The sequence below is a fragment of the Bufo bufo genome, chromosome 4, assembly GCF_905171765.1.
Source record: "Bufo bufo chromosome 4, aBufBuf1.1, whole genome shotgun sequence".
Taxonomy (NCBI): domain Eukaryota; kingdom Metazoa; phylum Chordata; class Amphibia; order Anura; family Bufonidae; genus Bufo; species Bufo bufo.
In genome coordinates this window covers 509383723-509405451 of record NC_053392.1, presented here as the reverse complement: position 1 = coordinate 509405451, position 21729 = coordinate 509383723, and the positions used below count along the sequence as shown (strand labels likewise).

Here is a 21729-nt window from a genome sequence, read left to right as displayed (position 1 = left end):
AACTGCCCCTACAGTGCCACCCTAATAACAACGCCCCCAATGCTGCCCCCACATAGTAATTGCCCACACACAGTAATTTCCCCCACACTGCCCCCATATAGTAATTTGCCCCACACAGTAGTTCCCCCCACACTGCCCCCCACATAGTAATCTCTCCCATAATTGCCCCCACACAGTATCCCACCATAATATTTTTCACCCACATGTCCTCCTGTGTGCCCCCCATGTCGTCCCCCAAAGTTGGCACATAAAATAAAACTAAAAAACTAAAAGCTAATTACTCACCTGTGCTTGTAGAGGAGAGGAAGGCGTGCACACTTCACTGTGCTGCTGGGTCCAGGCACAGGCACGCGTGATGACGTCATCACGCACGCCTGCGTCGGGATTTCACTACTGCATAGGCCTCAGGCCTACTAAGCCTGAAGCCTATGGCGGTGATCGGCGGTGGGGCAGGAAACTATGCACTCACGGGCCCCGCCGCAGTATGTGGGCGTCAGCGCTCCAGCAATGAGCGCTTTTATCTGTATTGATGGAAGCGCTCATTGCTTCTGGCACCCCCCTGAGAGCCGGCAAGGGGTGGACGGCACCCCCCCCCCCCCCCCCCCCAGGCACGCCACTATATATTGTCCCTTCACTTATTAATGTTTCCACCTAATGTTGTAAAATGACCAGTTCTTTTCCATCAACTGGTAAAAAATCTTGTGCTGTCCTAGTCTATGTATCTGTAACTGGGAAAGTGGGCTCAGTGAGAGCGACTTATCAGAACTGGTGTGATGGAAAACTGGGTTAGTTGCCCATAGCAACCAATCAGGCTCCACCTTCTATTTTTCATAGCGCCTTTGGACAATGAAATTTGGAATCTGACTGGTTGCTATGGGAAACTAAGCCAGTTTTGGTAAATCTCCCCCAGTATGGTTGCTACTGCATGTCTCTCTCTAGAACAGAGAATCTGCCTGTTAAGGCCTCATGCACACGACCGTTGTGTGCATCCGCGGCCGTTGTTCCGTTTTTTTTTTTCGCGGACCCATTGACTTTCAATGGGTCCGTGGAAAAATCGGAAAATGCACCGTTTGGCTTCCGCGTCCGTGATCCGTTTTTCCAGTCTGTGAAAAAAATAGGTCCTGTCCTATTTTTTTCACACAAGATAGTCATCCGCGTCCGTGATCCGTGTCCGTGATCCGTTTTTCCTATCATTTTCAATGCAAACTTGACTTAGTTTTTTTTTTCACTTTTCATGTCCGTGGATCCTCCAAAAATCAAGGAAGACCCACGGTTGAAAAAACGGACACGGATCACGGAACAACGGAAACCGTTTTTGCGGACCGCAAAAAAAAACTTCCGTGTGCATGAGGCCTAATGCAGTGGTGCTTGTACTCTGTGGCAGAAGGTCTAGGCAGATCTGCTATCCTGGAGTCTGTGGAACCTCAATAATTCTGATTATGTGATGTCTATGACTATGAACACTTTTGGCTCATTATCTTCAGAGTAATAGAAATCAGTTGGTATAATTATTTTTCCTGATTCAAAATATCACTTGATATCTGGAAAATCTCTATTAGGCTCCATTCACACATCCGCAATGCGTGTGTGAGTTGCACGCAGTCTCAGCATGTCGCAGTGTGAAAATGTCATGTAACAAATGTTGTTGTGTAGCCAAGCCTTTAGGCTTCAGCTACACGGCGACACGTGTCGTGCGACATTCATATTGCATGACATTTATTGTAATTATAGTCTATGGTGTCGCACTGTGATATGTGACATACTGCGACTGCATCTAAGTTGGATTTTTGTGCGACTGTCGCGTCACAGTTGCACTGCGACACTGAAGACTATCCTTACAATACATGTCACAATGTTGATTTATCCCTATTGTCGTGTAACAAATGTCGCCATGTAGTCCCAACCTTACTTTAACTTGCTGATTGGGAAAGTTAAACGAGTTCTCTGCTCCACCCATATCCACCTCCTATATCAGCAGCTGAGCTCCCCCACAGACACATCCAGACATGGAGATGAGGAGAAGACTTCTGCTGGGGCTGCTCTCTGTACTGGGGATTGCCGTGCAGGCGTCTGATGTCTCCAGTCAGAATAAGTTGCCTCCATTTTGTGGCCATTATGATTGTCCAAAGTACCAGCTGGTGAAACAATATGATGTACGTACGGGGAAGGGGCTGTGGGTGTAGTGGGGCAGATTTCATGATCTACTCTTTGTTCAGAGCTGGAGCCATGGCATGTCTAATGATTTATTGTTGTCAGTTGCATGCCTAGGGTGTTTGGCACCTGGGGTGGGTCATTTTGCTGGCACCCCCTGCCCCCCAATACTTGACCACATACCTCTTACATCCATAGACATCTCCTGTCATGTAGACCTTCCTTCCTCTTCTCCTCTGTTAGACTGCCATGACAAATTCTTTCAGCCGCATCTTGTCTCTACAGAGTTTGTAACACAAATGTGTTAGATTTCTCAGTTTTTCCATCAACCTCCCCATCCTGGTGTCCCCACAGTGTAATCCTGCTGCCACCCCCAATACTGTGCCTGTTGTGCCCCAGGTACTATTCTGCTGAAAAAACAGTGACCCCAGTAGACCTAATTGGTATCATTTATCAAACTGGTGTAACGTAGAACTGGATTTCCAAAACAGCTGTCAAAAATTTAAGGTGGAATCTGGCTGCTATGGGCAACTAAGCCAGTTCTAATTTACACCAGTTTGATAAATTACCCCAAATGTCCCTATAGTGTGTACAGCAGCAATAATGTATGTCCCCCTAGAGTGCCCCCAGTAATAACACCCTATATTGTGCTCCAGGTAATACTCTGTAAAGTGTCCCCAGAAATAATAGAACTGCCCCTACAGTGCCGCCCCCATATAGTAATTTCCCCAACACTGCCCCCACATAGTAATCCCTCTTATAATTGTCCCCTAAAGTTGGCACATAAAATAAAAAAAAAAGCTAAATGCTCACCTGTGCTTGCAGAGGAGGAAGGTGTGCACACTTCACTGTGCTGCTTGGTCCTGGCACAGGCACGCGCAATGATGTCATCACGCACGTGCTGGGATTTCATTACTGCTTAGCATCAGGCCTACTAGGCGGGAACTATGCACTCCCATGCCCTGCTGCAGTATGTGGGCATCAGCGCTCCAGCAATGAGTGCTTCCATTGATGGAAGTGCTCATTGCTTCTGGCACCTGGGGTTCTTTTCCATCAACTGGTAAAAAATCTTGTGCTGTCCTAGTCTATGTATCTGTAACTGGGAAAGTAGGCTTGGTGGGAGCAACTTATCAGAACTGGTGCGATGGAAAACTGGGTTAGTTGCCCATAGCAACCAATCGGATTCCACCTTCTATTTTTCAGAGCTCCTCAGGAAAATTTAAGTTGGAATCTGACTGGCTGCTATGGGCAACTAAGCCAGTTTTGGTAACTCTACCCCAGTATGGTTGCTACTGCATGTCTGGGTGGCAAATCTCTCTAGAACAGAGAATCTGCCTGTTAATGCAGTGGTGCTTGTACTCTGTGGCCGGTGCAAGGATTTTTGTCAACACAAGTGAATCTACATTTTGCCCCCTCCCCCCATCATTTCACATTGCTGCCCCTCATGATTCATGTCCATTTCTTGCGCCCCCCCATTTCACATTGCTGCCCCTCATGATTCATGTCCATTTCTTGCCCCCCCCCTCCATGTGCCAGTATCATGGTGCCAATAGCCCCCCCCCCCTCCCCGTGGCAGTAAAGTAACAGTCCGGTATTTAAAAAAAAAAATACTTTTATACTTGCCTCCATGTTAGCGAAGCGATGCAGGCCTTTCTCTTCCTGTGTTCCCCCCAGCCTCTAGTGTTGAAGATTTGGTGCTCGTGTTCTTATTTAGCTTGTCTTTCAGAAAAGTTTATGATGGGATTCGAACCCATGACTTTCTGTATCAGAGGCAAAGCACTTACCCACACAGCTATGAGGGCTGTATAGCCAGTTACTTAAAAAAAATAAAAATGAGACTTCTACTGTAGATAACTTTGATACCTAGTGTACAACCATACACATGACAGTTGCCCTAACACACCCAGCTCTGCTACATCCATACAGCGTGCTGGGGGCAGCTGTCATGTGTATGTACACTAGGTATCAAAGTGATCTACAGTAGAAGTCTTATTTTTTTTTAAGTAACTGGTTATACAGCGCTCATAGCTGTGTGGGTAAATGCCTTGCCTCTGATGTGAAAGGTTGCGAGTTCGAATCCCAGGAAAGCTTTTCTGAAGGACCTGCTGAATGAGATTAAACTACACCAGGGTCTCGTAGCTCAGAGTGTGTGCGGCTGCTGCCTCAGCCTGTCAGCTGCGTGCCACTCCGCTCTGTGACAGACAGTGGGGGCGGCCAAGCTGCTCTGCACACAGGCTCAGCGGGGTAAATGTAATTTTTCTGCATCGGCGCCGCCCCCCTTCTCTGCCCCCTAAAACCTGTTCAATCCAGAAAATGTTATTTATTTTATTCTCCGTTTCAATAATGTTGGTTTTACTGTATCACCACTGAGGTAAGAAACTGTAGCATGTGTTGTGTTTTTAACACTGTGCTAGACTCTGCTGCCCCAGCTTCACGGTGAATCAAATTTTTCCTGAAATGCAGATTGAAGTCCAGTTCAGATACTTCTATTCACTCAACCCTAATGTAGACATATAGGTGGTTGCCAAGCAATTAATGGGAACCTGTCACCAGGTCTTTACATATGCCTATACACAGATGAACATGGACCTACTCCGAAAGGCCAGATTCTAACAACTATAATTGTTCCAAAAAACATTGTACTGCAGCTCCCCTGACCCAAACTGGCTGCATTTTAATGTTTAGTGATGCAGTCTCTTTATGGGTTTATAATCGCCTGATAAGTTCAGCTCGTGGTCGGTCTGGGAAATAAAGAAACTGTTTCTCGCGCTGGTCAGTTGTGTGAATGTGGCCTAACTGTAGCAAACCCTCAGAAGCAGCAGACATGTGCAGTGCAAATCGTGAAGGATTTAAGACCTTAAATCCCTAATAAGCCAGCAGTGCTAGGTCCCTCTACTTCTCTGCCTGTCTCCAACAACCTCCTTTCCTCATCCCTTAAAGGGATTGTCACCTTTTTACCCTATAGAGATATGCGGACATGCATGGGTAGATCGTCGCTAGCATGTCCGCAATATACCTGTCCCATATCTGAGTGGTTTTATGGAGTGTAAAAATGAATATATAAGGGGCGGAGCCTGGATGCGCTACTGCATGGCGGCTAATCCTTGAGCTCCTCCACTCGAGCTGACCATTTGTCCCTTATAGGTGCTTTTTCTCCTGCAAATAGGGAAAGCTAACAAGGAGAAGCTTAGATATATGTGTTTTTTGTTTTGTCCCACTGCAACCACCTATGCTTTTAGCGGTTTTATTAGTAAAAGTTATATTTTTATATGCCTAGTCCACAAGTGGAATTAAGTTAATTTGAGGTGTGACGTATGTCTGCAAATATGCAGTGTTCAGCCCTGCAGGGTGAGCGGGTGTGAGGTCACAGGGGTAGTTAACAAACCGAGGGTTGCTCTTGGTACCCACAGTTTTTATATACCCTGGGCAGGCGTACAGCAGTGATGGAGAGGCTGGCACATGGATCCTCTGGGGCACTCTCTGTGTATAGGGACCAGGCCAGATGGTAGGTGAGGTGCCCTGGGTGTTGCAGGTTTAATGTGCCAGTGGCAAGATCCCTTTAAGTTCGTGACGCCGGTAACTGTGGCACACCGATTTCTTGTAGTAATAATTGAGGAACACACGTTGCAGTGAACCAAAACTTCCTTTTACTTAACAGTTTAACTATTTACAGTCTTTAGGCAGTTCCACATGTAAAAAGGTTGTAACAGGCAGGCTTTATATCAAATGGCAGGCAATGTCCTTGCAAGATACTCAGAGGGTTAAACACTTACAGATCAGGCAGCACTTTTCCTCAGAATCCTGTCTGTCTTTCTCCAAGGCCCCTATGCCCTATAGCTGGCTTTATCCTTGGGTAGGGAAAACTTCCTCTGTTATAAATCCTTGCTGTGGAATATATCCTTCTGCCCTTCAGCTCTGTTTGGCTGGAATAAACTTGGCTCTGCACTGTACTTTTATAGGAACTTGGTTTCTCAGGAGGTAGACTCTTCTCCTGGTGCTACTTCTGAGCTTCTTCTGCTCAGGAACCTCAGGCAGGCTAGACTGTACTAACTAACCTCCTGGAATATACTGCACTGACCCTTTCCTGTCTGGGCCTAACTATATATACTAGGGGGTGCCCTAGCTCCCTCTACAGCTTGGGAGGAGAAACTACACCCCTAACAGGCCTGGTACACAGGAATTAACATGGCATTACAATACTAAACACCATTCTCCCACAGGAGGTGGGAGCAACATAACCCTTAGTAGTGCCCACCTTTACGTAGTGGGACACTACACATACACACTGAGTGCATAGAGGTATTATTTATATGTAAGCGATATTCCCCAAAACCTATGTGCGGAGCTTGAAACTTCCTTGCTTTCGGACAAGGAATCCTTGGCCCTCTGGGGAATTAGACCTTACTCAGGCTCTGTTTCGAACCTGGTAACCCTAAAGGGAGCTCTGTGTGTTTGGTCTGAGATGTTTAAATTTTATTTATTTTTTATTTATTTTTTTCCCTGTCCTCGGGTGCATGTGGAAGCTCCTCCTGGAGTATTAGGAATGCTGTGACTGCACAACTTTATTTTACCCAGTGTGGGAGTGTCATTGCAGGGACGCATGGCCTCCCTTTCCCGTTCCTCGGTGTAAACCCTCATTTGCTAGGCAACCCTGGGCTTGCGGTTTCCCTGGAAGCAGGGGGAACACTCAGGATCTGACGCTAGTGTCACTTCCTGGGGCTTGGCCATTTGGATTCAGCAGGCACTGGATATTCAAGGTGGGAAGTTCAAATTAATTCCCGCCATGCTCTGATGTACTGTGTAGAATGCTTGCTTCTCTAGACGCTGCTGAGCCTGCCAGCAAGCCTGGGGATCCTGCTACCATTGCCCTTAGCCAGGTAAGTCTCCTCTCCTACATGGTGGAGACTGATATATTTTCTTTGCTAAACCTCACTTTTGTGATCTGGTGTAGGTGCTGGTCTCAATTTATTTGGCCCTATTAAATTTTAATTTGGGTAAGAGGCCAGCTGTGAAAGAAACGGGATACAAAAAGTGCACCATATGAAGAAAATCTGTTCACCTTTCTTCCTTGATACTATAAGTATTAAGGAAAAGGTCAGTGCAGTGGTTAACTCCATCCTCCCTGTTACATCCACTTTTCAAATCTTTAAATTCTGATTACAGTTTTGAATTGGATAAATGGGAAATATGTCAGGTATTGACCCTGACTCCTTGGACAACTGTTCTGGAAAAAGGCTTTTTCTCCCTGAAGAAACAGACTGCCTTTTAAAAACTATTAGGGCAACTATTAATATAGAGGATGTTAGACTTGCTCCATCCAAGATCAAATGTTTCAGGGATTGGGGGAGAGTAAAGGGTTTTCCCTGTCCATAATATCAAGACACTAATTACAGAGTGTGGAAAGATAAAAAAAAAAAACTGCTATAACAAGTTCTTTTTAAAGGAAATATCCCTTTTCAGAATCTGAGTCCAATTTATGGGATAAAACACCCATGACCGCATTGAATAACAATAAAAAAAAACAATCTCTCTCCCATTTAGGGATATGGGTCTATTACCAGACTCAATGGATTAAAAAAAAGTGAAGGTCTGCTAAAGAGAGCTTGTGGAAACAAATGGTCATGTTGCATCTTGGTAATTTCACTATGAACAAGGTTCTTTCTCCCCCCCCCCCCCCTCCCAAAAAAAAGTAAAGCAAAGCAATCTGGAATTGGAGATCTCTACACTAATCTGAAAGCAGGTTCTTCTGGTTCCAGAAGATCAACTTCACCAGGGTTATTATTCTCCAGTATTTCTAGTCCAGAAACCAATGTGAAGGGAGTAGACTATATAATGGCTGACTACCTGAGCCAAGAAATATTGAAAGGGGGAGAATGGTCTCTAGACAGGCGAATATTCAAGCGATTTTACACCAAATGGTGATTGCCTGCCCTAGACCTGTTTGCTACCAGGAGCAACAGACAGGTGGAAGTCTTGTTCCCTCTCTACATGAACAGCCAACAATAGTGGATGCTTTCTCAACCATGGCCAAAAGTCCTGCTTTATGCCCTTCAGCCTGATCCAAAGGACCCTCATGAAGGTGGCAGATGAAAAGGCGTAAGTAATATTCATAGTCCCTTTATGGCCAAGATCTTAGCTTGAGAAGAAGAAACCATCTGCAGAAGTGTTTTGTGCATTTCCAACAGTCCCAAACCTTCAAGGTCCTGTATTCCATCCCAGAAGGCTCAACTTCATCTGACATCCTGGAGGTGGAGGTTGATGTCTTAAGACAGAAGGTGTTGCCAGACGGAGTAATATCCACAATGTTGCTAAGTCAAAAACCAATAACATCTAGGATTTATCTAAGAACCTGGAAAGACTTCCTTTTCAGAGAATGAACTTTAACCAGATTCCATTAATTTTATATATAGTTACAGTTCAAGTTTCTGTCCTTGGTGCCTTTCAGACACAAGTTGGCTGATTCTCTGCTAATCAAACTATTTTTTTGAAGGGAGCTATAAGGCATTTTCCTACCTTGCATTCCATAATTCCACCTTGCGACTTGAGCTTAGTTCTGTCTTGATGGAATCACCGTTTGGACTAATAGAAGAAATGCCACTAAAATTTCCACTTCACCACCATGACGGCCCAGAGAGATTGACCCCTGACCTCTGTAGGGGCAGGAACAGAGAGGTTTAAAAGGACCCCTCCCACCACCATTCACCAGTGTGTTCCTGCCCCTATAGCGGCCAGGACAGAGAAAAGTCCTCTCTGGCTTTCAGGGAGGTGAAGTGGACCTCGTTTTATTTTTAAGTACCTGGGTGACCGCATCGGTGGTGTTTCTTGCCTCCCTTGCGGGTCCTTTCACCCAGAGCTGCGTCCCCTGCTCTCCAGCGGACTTCGTTCTAAAGCTGACAGGGAGACGCCAGGGTCACGCTCCCTGTTGTGGGAAGCCTGCCCTGTGCTGCCGCTGAGTCGCCTACCTCCTGGGAAGTAGCCGACCGGAAAGACGCTCTGCTCTGTCGCGCGCGTCTGACGTCACTTCCGGGCGGAACCCGGAAGTAGACGAGCTCCTATAAAAAATGCTAACAAGCACCTTCCCGTTGCGCTCTCTCTGCATCGTGCTCTGACCAGAACATGTCGGAGAAGGAGCCACAGCAGCAGCAGGAGCAGACCGCTCCCGAGCGCCCCTGCGTGAGTAGCCCACCTGGGCAAGTCGGCAGCTTCACTGGGGGCAAGGGGGGGGGTGCTTAGAGGTAACCACTGTTCCCCTCCCCCTGTTGTGTCTGCTGGTATACTGCATCTAATTATGCTCCTATACTAGACTGACATAAATTTAATGGGCTGCCTCTCTCACTTTAGGCCAAACTTACTTTAAAAAAAAAAGGACCGCCAAATGCATCCAGTGCTCCGTCAGGCTTCCTGAGGACTATACTAAAAAGCTTTGCAAGCATTGCATTTCTAAAATAGTGAGAGACGAACAGCCCTCAATTATGCAGGAGTTTAGATCCATGATTCAGGAGGAGGTTAGGTCCTCACTGGCCTCCCTCCGTGAGGATACCAGAGGGATTCGCCCACCTAAAAGACCCAGGGGGGCAGACATTCCCTCTGACTCCGAGGATTTATAGGACGAGGCCTCATCCTCAAAAAAAGAGGACGACTACCCCTTATCTGAAGGCGAGATCGTGGAGGACTCTAGAAAATTTTTCTTCACTCCCAGTGAAATGAGTGACCTTTTAAAGGCTGTCAGGGATACCATGGGGGTGGAGGACATTCAGCAACCCCATACCATTCAGGAAGAGATGTTTGGGGGATTGAGGGTCAAACGCTCCAGGGTATTCCCTATAAACGAGAACATTAAGGAGATGGTGATGGATGAATGGGCCCATCCTGAAAAGAAGCTGTGAATTTCCAAGGAATTCAGAAACCGCCTTGCTTTTGACCCATCAGACTCAAAAATTTTTGACTAGGTCCCTCGAATTGACGTCCAGGTGGCGAAAGTCAATAAGAAAACCTCACTTCCATTTGAACACTCCTGTCAGTTAAGGGACACTATGGAAAGGAAGGCTGACAGCTTATTAAAAAGGTCCTGGGAGGCAGCTATGTTTAGTGTCAAGACAAACATAGCCGCTACTTCAGTCGCCAGGTCTATGTACCTGTGGCTGAATGAGTTAGAAGGTCATCTAAGCAGTAAAACTCCCAGGGAACAGATACTAGATTCTATTCCCTTACTAAAATCTGCTACGGGTTTCTTAGCGGACGCCTCCACAGAGACAATTAGATTTTCAGCCAAGGATGCAGCCTTGTCCAATGCAGCCCGGAGGGCACTTTGGATGAAATCTTGGTCGGGAGACATCTCTTCCAAGATGAAGTTGTGTTCTATAGCCTTCTCGGGTGAATACGTGTTTGGTCCCGTATTAGACACTATCCTCGAGAAGGCTACTGATAAAAAGGGGTTCCCTGAGGATAGGACCCCTAAAAAGAAACCCTCCTTTCGTGGTCAATATACCCAGAGTAGTTCCTTTCGTGGTAAAGGAAAGACCGGACGTTGGAGTTGCCCAAAAGGGGGGAGGGGTAGAGGGTACCTCCTTAATCCCCAAAACAAGGGCAGCGAGAAACAGTGACTCCAGGATAGGGGGAAGACTATCCCAACATTTTGCTCAGTGGCAGCAGACTTCTCCGAGCCTCTGGGCGCAAAATCTTGTCAAGTCAGGATACAGGATAGAGTTATCTTCCCCCCCCCCCCCCCCCCCCCCTCCAGATGTATTTCTGATTTCTCGCCACCCTTCTCCTTTTCAGCACAGCCAGATCTGGAAGGAGGTCCAGAATCTCCTGGACCTGGGAGTAGTAATTCCGGTTCCCGTGCCTCAACGGGGGCGGGGGTTCTACTCCAGCCTTTTCTTGGTAAAAAAAGCCGGGGGGCTCCTTCCGCATGATCATAAACCTCAAGAGGCTAAACAAATTTGTGATCTACAAAAGGTTCAAGATGGAATCTTTAAATTCTACCATCCCCTTAATTCAAAGGGACGCGTCCCTCTGTACAATCGACCTGAAGGACGCATACTATCATGTTCCCATTCACTCCCAGTCTCAGAAATTCCTGCATTTTGCAGTAAGGGATCACAGAGGGTCTGTTCACCACTTCCAGTTCGTGGCTCTCCCCTTCGGGCTGGCCTCAGCCCCAAGGATTTTCACGAAGCTGGTGGTAGAGATGGTCGCCTCCCTGAGACCTCAGGGGGTGACGGTCGTCTCTTATCTAGACTATTTTCTACTAATTTCAAACACTGTGTATCAATCTATAGCAGATCGAGAAACCTTCTGTTCCCTTCTGACATATCTAGGTTGGGTTATAAACCTAAAAAAGTCATCCCTAGTTCCGAATACCAGGGTAAAGTTCCTGGGGGTTTTGCTGGATTCGGAAAAACAAACAACCTTCCTTCCAGCAGAAAGAATCCAGAACCTACAGTCATCAATCAGGGCCTTCCTGAGACGTCGCTCCTTCACGTTCAGAGAAACGATGAGCCTTTTAGGTCAGATGACGGCCTGCATCGTAGCAGTCCCGTGGTGCCAGGCCCATTACAGAGCCCTTCAGTCCTGGCTTCTAAGAAAGTGGGACAAAAATCTGACCTCAGACAGGAAGATCCTGATCCCGGGCCACGTAAAATCTTCAGTCCGGTGGTGGCTTCAAACAAAAAATTTAAAAAAAGGCATGGTCTGGTTCAAGACCCCGGCAGTACATATTCAGACCGATGCCAGCATAAAAGGGTGGGGTGCAAAAATCTACTCCGATCTCTACCAGGGAGACTGGCCTCTGAAAATTGCAGCTCAGTCCTCCAACTACAGGGAGCTCAGGGCAGTTTGGGAAACTATACGAGCAGCCGCTCCAAAACTAAGAAACCAACATATAAAGGTCTATTCAGACAATGTAACGACAGTGTCCTACCTCAAGCATCAGGGGGGCACACAGTCTCAAAAACTGGAAGGTCTGTCCAGAAAAATCTTCCTCTGGGGGTAAAAAAAAGTAAGATCAATATCGGCAGTTCATTTAAAAGGAAGCCTAAACTGTGCGGCGGACTTCCTCAGCAGGACTACCATAGACCAGGGAGAATGAAGATCTCGATGTTTAAGGACCAATCTGATTGTCCAGAGATGGGGCCTTCCAGTGGTAGATCTCTTCGCTACAAGGAAAAACGCAAAGGTATCAACCTTTTGCTCCCTAAACCCAAGGGACAGGCCCCTAGCAATCGACGCCTTCTCCCTGCATTGGGACTGGGACCTTGCATATGCCTTCCCTCCGTTCCCATTAATCCCAAAGGTTCTCCAAAAAATCATCAGGGACAGAGCCAGAGTTATTCTGGTCACCCCCTACTGGCCCAAGAGGAGCTGGTTCTCGATTCTAACCAAGCTCTCCCCACAGGAATCCTTTATTCTCCCAGGGAGAAAGGATATCCTAATCCAGGGGCCGGTTCTCCATCCTCATCCGGAAATCTTCAAACTCTCGGCCTGGATCCTGAGTCTAACCTCCTGAGACAGAGGTCTCTCTGAGGGTGTTATATCTACCTTAAAGGCCAGCAGAAAGAAGGTGACTAACGTTATTTATTTTAAGATCTGGAAAAGATTCTGCACCTGGTCAGGTGACGAGGCCCCAGACCAAATATACAGAAGATTCTGGATTTCCTTCAAAAGGGACTAGAGTTAGGGTTAAGTCCTTCCACCCTGAGAGTCCAGGTCTCAGCGCTTAGTGCCTATTTCGATTCCGAATTAGCCAGCCATAGATGGATCCAAAGATTCCTGAGGTCCGCAGCCAGACTAAGACCATCTCTCAAATCAAAGGTGCCTACCTGGGACTTAAACATTGTCCTTAGAGGACTCACAGGTCCACCTTATGAACCCGTGGACTCATGTTCCCTGAAGAATCTTTATCAGAAGGTGGCTTTTCTTATAGCCATAACATCGGCAAAAAGACTGAGTGAGATCCAGGCACTGTCAATACGACAACCATATCTCACAATACAGGAGGATCGTATTACCATGAGGTTAGACCCGACATTTTTGCCAAAGGTAGTAAGAGACTTCCATAGAAACCAGGAGATCATTCTTCCCTCCTTTTGTGTGAATCCTAAAAATCCTGGAGAGGAACATTTCCATACCCTGGACGTCAAACAAACAGTACTGAAATACCTAGAGGTCACTAGAGACCTGAGGAAGGTGTACAATTTACTAGTGCTCTTCTGTGGTAAAATAAAGGGAAGGCAGCTTCCAGATCTACCATTGCCCGATGGGTAAAACAGACTATTACAGACTGCTACAAAATCGAAGGCATCAATTGTCCAGAAGTCATCCAGGCTCACTCCACAAGAGCTATAGCTGCCTCTTTCGCTGAAAGGGCAGGCGCTTCCCTAGATCAAATATGCCGGGCTGCAACTTGGTCTAATGTAAACACCTTCATTAAACATTATAGGCTCGACTTATCCAGGTCTTCCGACCTCGCTTTTGGTCACAAGGTCCTTCAGGCCGTTGCCCCACCCTAAGACGTATATAATCTGTTATGTCTCTCTGGGCCGTCATGGTGGTGAAGTGGAAAGCCGGAATTAGACTTACCGGTAATTCATTTTCCACGAATCCACCATGACGGCCCAGAGAGATTGACCTCTGTAGGGGCAGGAACAGAGATAGGTTTAAAAGGACCCCTCCCACCACCATTCACCAGTGAGTTCCAGATTATAGTGCTACAACCACCGGTTACCAGTGAAACAACTCCATTTTATTTTTATTTTTTTTCTCTCTCCACTTGGTATTCACTCATACCAAGTCATTGGAATAAAAAATTTTTTATATATATAACAATTTTTTTATTCCAATGACTTGGTATGAGTGAATACCAAGTGGAGAGAGAAAAAAAAATAAAATAAAATGGAGTTGTTTCACTGGTAACCGGTGGTTGTAGCACTATAATCTGGAACTCACTGGTGAATGGTGGTGGGAGGGGTCCTTTTAAACCTATCTCTGTTCCTGCCCCTACAGAGGTCAATCTCTCTGGGCCGTCATGGTGGATTCGTGGAAAATGAATTACCGGTAAGTCTAATTCCGGCTTTCTTGCCTTAAAGGGCTTCTGTCACCCCACTAAACTCATTTTATTTTTTTGGGGTACTTATAATCCCTATACTGCGATATATCTATACATTATGTTGTTAATCATTTTCGTTCTGTAGATAAGGCAAAAAACGTACTTTTATAAGTACCCCCAAAAAGTTTTGTGGGGTGACAGAAGCCCTTTAAGGTCTCCTTTCTCCTAGCAATCACAACTGCCAGAAGAATTGGTGGGATTCAAGCCTTTTTATGTAAATCTCTCGATTGTGAAAGATTGCATCCACAGACATTGTCCTTTTTCTCCCTAAAGTAATTTCTCATTGACAACAAGAAGTATTTTTGCTGTCCTTCTGCCCATTTCCTTCTACAGATAGAGAAGAAATTCAACCATCTGCATGTAAGGAGATGTGTTGACATACCTAAAAATCATTTTTCTCCAGTAAGGGTCTAGCTGCTAGCAAATCAACTATTGCCAGAAGGACTTATTTTTCCTATATCCAGAAAGCTCTGCAGCCTCCAACAGGGATAAAACCCCACTCTACCCATGCTGTCTCTACATCCTAGACAGACTACTTCTGTTTCCTTAGACCAGATTTGCAGAGCTGCTATGTGGGCAAACTCAATAACATTCTTTAACCATTATAAGGGTCCATTCACATGTCCGCAATTTGTGGCACAGAATTGTGGACCCATTCATTTCTATTGGGCCGCACTATGTGCTGCCCCGATCCAGAAATGCGGATCCGCATTTTCATCCCCCCCCCCCCCCCCAAAAAAATTAAAAATTCCTATTCTTGTCCGCAATTGTGGACAAGATTAGGCATCTTCTATTATAGTGCCGGTGATGTGCAGTCTGCAAAAACGCATACGGATGTGTGAATGGGCCCTTAGCTGGACGTTCTCCATAATCAGGACTTGTCTTTTGGTTGTGGAATTCTGTCAGCTGTTCCACCCTACAGTCCTTCCTCTGAATCTTTGACTGTCATTATAGAGGCGCCAGGGAAAATGGTTAATTACCCTTACTGGTATTATATATATTTTTTTTATTCTCTTGCATTGACTTCCATGTCCTTTCTCGTTGACTGACTAAACCAGGTAAGGGGAGGAGGCCTTTTAAAATCCTATGCTTCTATGTGGTTTCCTGTCCTGGGGGTGGGGACACCCTCCTGTGAGTTCTATTGGGGGGGGGGGGGGAACCAGTTACCTATAGGAGTAATTAACCCTTGCCTATATTAATTTATGCAAAATGAAAGCAGTTGCTAGCCTTTTTAATTGGACAACCTATTTGCTTGCTTTCTTGTATTTTATCTGAACTCCCATATTTTCAGGACTTTGAACTTCGTCAGTATGAAGAAACTCATTGGGTGACTACTCCACTAGACAAGTACATTTTTGATATGGGGATGGTGACCAGCTTCAACCGTCTCTTTAAATACATCTCTGGAGACAATGCTAAAGGTAAACTGTCTGCTAACTTGCATATTGTGGGCTCTGTTTTGTAACACTATTCTTGCCATCCAAATGATTTGCACAAAACCATTAGTTAAAAGGCATCCAGTTCTGTAAGGTGACAGGGTATACTAGTCTCTAGGACATCAAACCACTGTAATACATTATGTAGATCCTGTATTTTCATGCTTAATCTATGTGCACCTTTTTGGGACTGTTTATTGCGTTTTACTCATTTTGAGTAAAATCACGTTCAATTGATCTTTAGTAAAACTTGAGCCATTTTCTATGTACAGCATTAAAGGGGTTCTCCAGGAATTAAGAAAATGCTAAAATATTACTTTTTCATTAGATATAATGGCTTGTTTTGTCTAGGGAGCAATCATTAGGAGAAACAATGGCTGCTGTCCTGTTAGTACTCTCACAACCTGTCCTAATCCCACAGGAGGACTAGTTACTTCAGAACACTGAAGTGAAGAGCTGCCTCATCCTCTGCTCTGCTTGTCAAGGATTATGATCCTGACTACAGTTTAATATAATCTTCAGCTGAATCTATGTAGTAATAAAGTTTATAAGGAGACATTAAGTACAGAGCAGGTTGATAGGACAGATTGTGGTAATGGAGACTGCATACAAGTGCTGCTGCTCATAAGTCACCTCTACTCACGAACTCCATTCCTACAGAGATTCAGCTAAAGTTCTTATCAGATGTATTAAGGATCATAATCCCTGACAAGTAGGAGAGGTTTTGTGTATACTAATAGGACAGCAGCCATTTTGTTTCTCCCGATTTGATTTCCCCAGATAAAATGAGCCTTTATAACAAAAGGTACTTGGGAATATATTTATAATGAAGTTATAAAGTATTTTAATGTTAATTCCTGGAGAACCTCTTTAAGATTCTGTAATAGTAGGCTCTGAATTTTCACTGTTCCATCATGCAGCTCAGCTGATGGCATCCTTATCTCTGATCTTAAACACACTATAGCTCCATTATCTTCCTGATAAGAATGTGGCTTTAAGTGTTTGACCTTTTAGTAATTTAGAGATGAGGGTTATTAGATGAAAGTAGGATTCACACAGCTAGACAGTTAAAGCTTTGGCAGCAGCTAAATGTTTTTAATAAAGACCAATTGAAAGTGCCCCTGAAGATGTACAGTACATAGCCTTAAGTAATGGAATTTGCCTATTTAAAGATATGCATATAACCTACACTATGAAAACATCCAAACCCATGCTGGTGTCCTTTCTAAGGCTACTTTCACACTCGCGTTTGGTGTGGATCCGTCTTGTATCTGCACAGACAGATCCGTACCAATAATGCAAATGCTTGCATCCATTCATAACAGATCCGTTTGCATTATTCATTCAAAAAAGTCTAAGTCAAAACTGATCCGTCCTGACTTGCATTGAAAGTCAATGGGGGACGGATCTGTTTTTAATTGTACCATATTGTCAGTGAAAAAAAAAAAAACAGATCCGTCCCCATTGACTTGCATTGTAAGTCAAGACAGATCCGTTTGGCTCCGCATAGTCAGACGGTCACCAACACAGCAAGCTGCGTTTTAGTGACAGTCTAATTCAGAATGCATTGGGGCTTAAATGATTTGTTTTGGGCCGCTTGTGAGCCTTGAAACGGATCTCTCAAGCGGACCCAGAAACGCCAGTGTGAAAGTAGCCTAACACTGGTCATCATATAAATGAAGTCTGGCCTTGTGCTTACTTGAGGCAACTTTTCATTTTGTGCAACAAGCAAAAGCATGAACTGTATTGCCAACCCTTATTCTACAAGTCAACTACTGGATGGCAATAGGTACTGTACATAAAATACATCCTTCATACAAGAGGTACTGAGATTTAGCTGTCCAGTGAAGGGTTTTGCTGACTGTTAATGCTATTCTATTCAGTGTCTGTGAAATGTCTCACTTTTCAGTCTGCTTCCTTTCCATAGGGCTGAAGATGAGTATGACTGTACCTGTGGTAATGTGTTTGCCACTGGAACTACCATCAACTAAGAATGCCACAATGTCCTTTGTGCTACATGCTGTGGAGAATCCTCCAAGACCTACAGACCCTGAAGTTTACCTGGATACATATCCTGCAGCTTCTGTATATGTCAAGTAAGTCACTACTGGTTCAGATCATGGTCTATTTGTTCTGTTGTAACAAGTAATGTTTAACCCCCCCCCCCCCAAAAAAAAACTAAGGCCTACACATTATAGGAGAAATGTGAATATCATGATTATGCTTAAAAGGATAGTTTTATGTTGACACATCGCAACGGTATAACTTCTCCAACCTTGCAAATAGCTGAACTTGCAAGGTGAAGTGCTGTATAAGGCCCCCCACGTGAATTGTAATATTTATTTTTTTTATTGGTCAAATGGTGGGGCAAGTTTATTACTACTGTCTAAAAGTAACAGTTTAATCCCATACATGCTATGGTGGTGCTAGCTGTATCTATGAGCTTTACAGAGTAATTTCCTCAAACCCCCCCCCCCCCCCCAAATCATGTCTCTGATGCAATTGCAAGGTCCTGATGGTTGCCATGACAACCGGGGGCTCTGCCATAGGCAGGTTCTAATCGGGTCAAATGTTAGTAATGCCTGTTTCACACTCGTGTTGGACACATCTGGCTGGATCCAAGGCTGCCGGAATGATGGCCGGCCAAATTAACTATATTGATGACTAGCAGAGATCTGGCCATGACCTGGAAAATATGCTGGGAATAGGCGCTGTTTCAGCATGTTTGCCAGGTAGCTGTTAGTATCCGGCAATGCAAGATCCAGATATCTCTGGCAGGGATGTCTGACATAAATGTGAAACGAGCCTAAAACTGACAGTACAATCCATTGCAATAGATGATTGGATTGTTTGAATGTTAGTCCTCCATTGGAATTTAAAGCAGTTTTTACTTTCTTAAGTTTAAACTGACCCATATTTTTCCCATATCCACTCGGCTAAAATTGTTTTAAAAAAATAAACTACACAACTGTTATCTGTAACGGCAAACTACTACTGAACTGCTGTTTGTCACTTTACTTCACTTACCAAAAGGTATAAAAAGTGATCAGTTAGATGTACCCCAAAATGGCAATAAAATCTACAGCCCATCCCACAAACGCATAACCACATTAACAGAAAATAGAAATTTATGGATGTTAGTATATGGTAATGCAGAATACAACTGTTTTTATGCTAGGGACATGTGACCAAAAATCCAATGGTAAATTCCACTGTGGTTTTTGGTGTTTCCGCCACATGTAATGTAGGCAGTTTTTGTGGTGGGGAAAAGCCAGAAAATGCCCTTTAAAAAAGGGGTGAAATCCTCTGTATAAACTGGCATGCTACAATTTTCAAATACTGCAGCTCTTCTATTTTCTTACACCGCATGTGCATAGCAACTCAAATTGGCTTCCATGTTGCTGGTACTGTACAACACTGCAGACTTGCCACACATAAATCAGCAGCCAAATGGTAATGTGTGAACCCAGCCTTAATGTGATTTTGATGCAAATGTTGTAAAACATGAGAAATTAGACAAATCTGGTATTGTCATAATTTGGATCAACCTACAGAATAGATATCATGTACTGTGTGGGGAACCCCATAAACTGATTGCCCAGTTCACCTCCCAACAATAAAAGGCTGTCCAAAGAAACAATGTACTAAACTACACTTTGCCCTAAAAAACACAAACATTACACAGCTCAGTCAAGTTGTGGCCCGTATACCATTACAACAAATTCCATGTTACAAAGTTCATCTGCTTCTTCCCTTCTGAGCACTGCAGTTTCCTCAAACAGCAGTTAAAGACCACATATGGTCATATGAAAAATGTGTTGCTTTTAGGCTACTTTCACACTAGCGTTCGGGGCTCCGCTTGTGAGCTCCGCTTGAAGGCTCTCACAAGCGGCCTCGAACAGATCCGTCCAGCCCTAATGCATTCTGAGTGGATGCGGATCCGCTCAGAATGCCTCAGTCTGGCACCGTTTGTCCTCCGCTCCGCTCAGCAGGCGGACACCTGAACGCAGCTTGCAGCGTTCGGGTGTCCGCCTGGCCGTGCGGAGGCAAACGGATCCGTCCAGACTTACAATGTAAGTCAATGGGGACGGATCCGTTTGAAGATGACACAATATGGCTCAATTTTCAAACAGATCCGTCCCCCATTGACTTTCAATGTAAAGTCTGGACGGATCCGTTTGCATTACCATGAACAAAAAAAAAAAAAAATTATATATATATAATTTTTTTTTTTTTTTTTTTGTTCATGGTAATGCAAACGGATCCGTTCTGAATGGATCTAAGCGTTTGCATTATAGGTGCGGATCAGTCTGTGCAGATACCAGACGGATCCGCACCTAACGCAGGTGTGAAAGTAGCTGACATTTAGTAACACACCTACAGGATGGCTTAGTCCCCCCTCCTAGAAGGAAGAGCTGCAGCATGTTTTTAAAAAAGATGTAAGGCCAAAGAGTGACACTTAAATGCTAGTACAAAAGTTTGTGTCCTGAGTTTCCACTACTCAAATGCATGGCTAACAATGTAATTGCCCCTGGACGCAGGCTTTAGACGCGGGTGTAGATCTCTTATTGAGCTAAGTTTAAAGGGAGACTTATCAAACTGATGTAAAGTAGAATTGGCTTGGTTGCCCATGGCAACAATCATATTCCTCTTTTCCAAGTAGCTTAAAAATAAAAAGGTAGAATCGGGTTTCTATGGACTATTGCGACAGTTCTACTTCACACCAGTTTGATAAATCTCCTCCTTCCCCAGTGCATACTATATATGTCCATTTTCCTTCTGCTGGATGTTAATGTGAACTTTCCATTCTTAGGTCTTTTGGAGGATATGCCCTAAATGAAGCATATGGTGATCAAGCTAAAGCCCTAGCAGAGGACCTGAAGCTCCTTGGTCTGCAGTTTGATGATACATACTTCATACGTGCTGGCTACAATTCTCCTTTTGACTTTTTCAACCGCCACAATGAAGTGTGGTACATGGCAAAGTAAACTCCTCTCAGCAGGGAGATTCCATCGTCCTTCTGCTGCTCTTCCCTGAATGTGATCCTCATACCTTCTTGTAATATCAAAGGACATGCCATTAAATGGTGTGTGGAGGTTAACCTGCAAAAAATGTAACTGACTTTACAGCATTAAAGTGTTATTTGTATGTTGTGGCTCTTGACTGATCTACCTGTTTGGATTTGTTTGTTGATAAAAGCACCGATTTTGGTGGGGGGCCTGTTGTGAATAATATAACATCAAGGTGTAGAATATATAAAGTATCAAATGTGTAGATTTCTGAAAGAACTGCACATGTAGTAGCTCTGGGGAAACCTTTTCAAATCCCCTGAGTAAGGTCTTGCACATCTGTGATGTCAATGGCAGTGAGGGTTCTCCCTCGCCATCCCTTCAAAACCCTACAGGTCAGTGCTCCTCTAACTACCTCCATGATTCTGGGGCTTCTGAATGAGTAAGATTAGGAAGCAGATTCTCCTGTACTGTGTGCAGTAGACTCCAGTCTTCATCCACAATCTCTAGGAGAACTGCAAACCAGACTCTCACTGTGCGCAGAGGAAAGTCTAAACAAGAATAGCAGATACAACTGAGTGGCCAGAAATTGTTGTTCGTTATGTACACACTGTACTGTTGCGCTTTAAAGGGGTTGGCTCCTTTCTTGTTACTGTTGATCATTGTGTTTGCAAGATGACTATATAGTGCTTACTAATATAGCATCTTATCTGTACCATTTTCTAGATGTCATAAGGTATAGCCCCTTCTTGGACTAGTTTTTGTGCTCATACAGCGGTCTTGGCCATAAAATGGCTGTCAAGGCACATAACCAGGCGAATCACCCATTCAAAAACACTGGACTAGTATTGTTGGCAGTTTAGTGTAATGTGTTTGATTACAGGAGGCTCATGGCAGGTCACATGGCCTATCAGCGGCCATCTTGGGGACAGGAGACATGGTTTAAGAAATCTGGAGAATGGCACAGAGAATATCAACAAAGGCTATATTAAGTGCCATATTGTCACCTTACAAACATATTGGTCAA

At 44.6% G+C, this 21729-nt stretch overlaps 1 protein-coding gene across 1 annotated transcript; it reads left to right on the top strand.

Moving 5' to 3' along the window:
• The first annotated feature begins 1950 nt into the window (after positions 1-1950).
• Positions 1951-20681, top strand: LOC120998832 (heme-binding protein 2-like). The gene is made up of 4 exons (XM_040429682.1): positions 1951-2153; positions 15549-15678; positions 17621-17789; positions 20507-20681. The coding sequence occupies exons 1-4, from the start codon at positions 2007-2009 to the stop codon at positions 20679-20681; spliced, it is 621 nt and encodes a 206-aa protein (XP_040285616.1). The 5' UTR covers positions 1951-2006.
• Positions 20682-21729: the final 1048 nt, after the last annotated feature.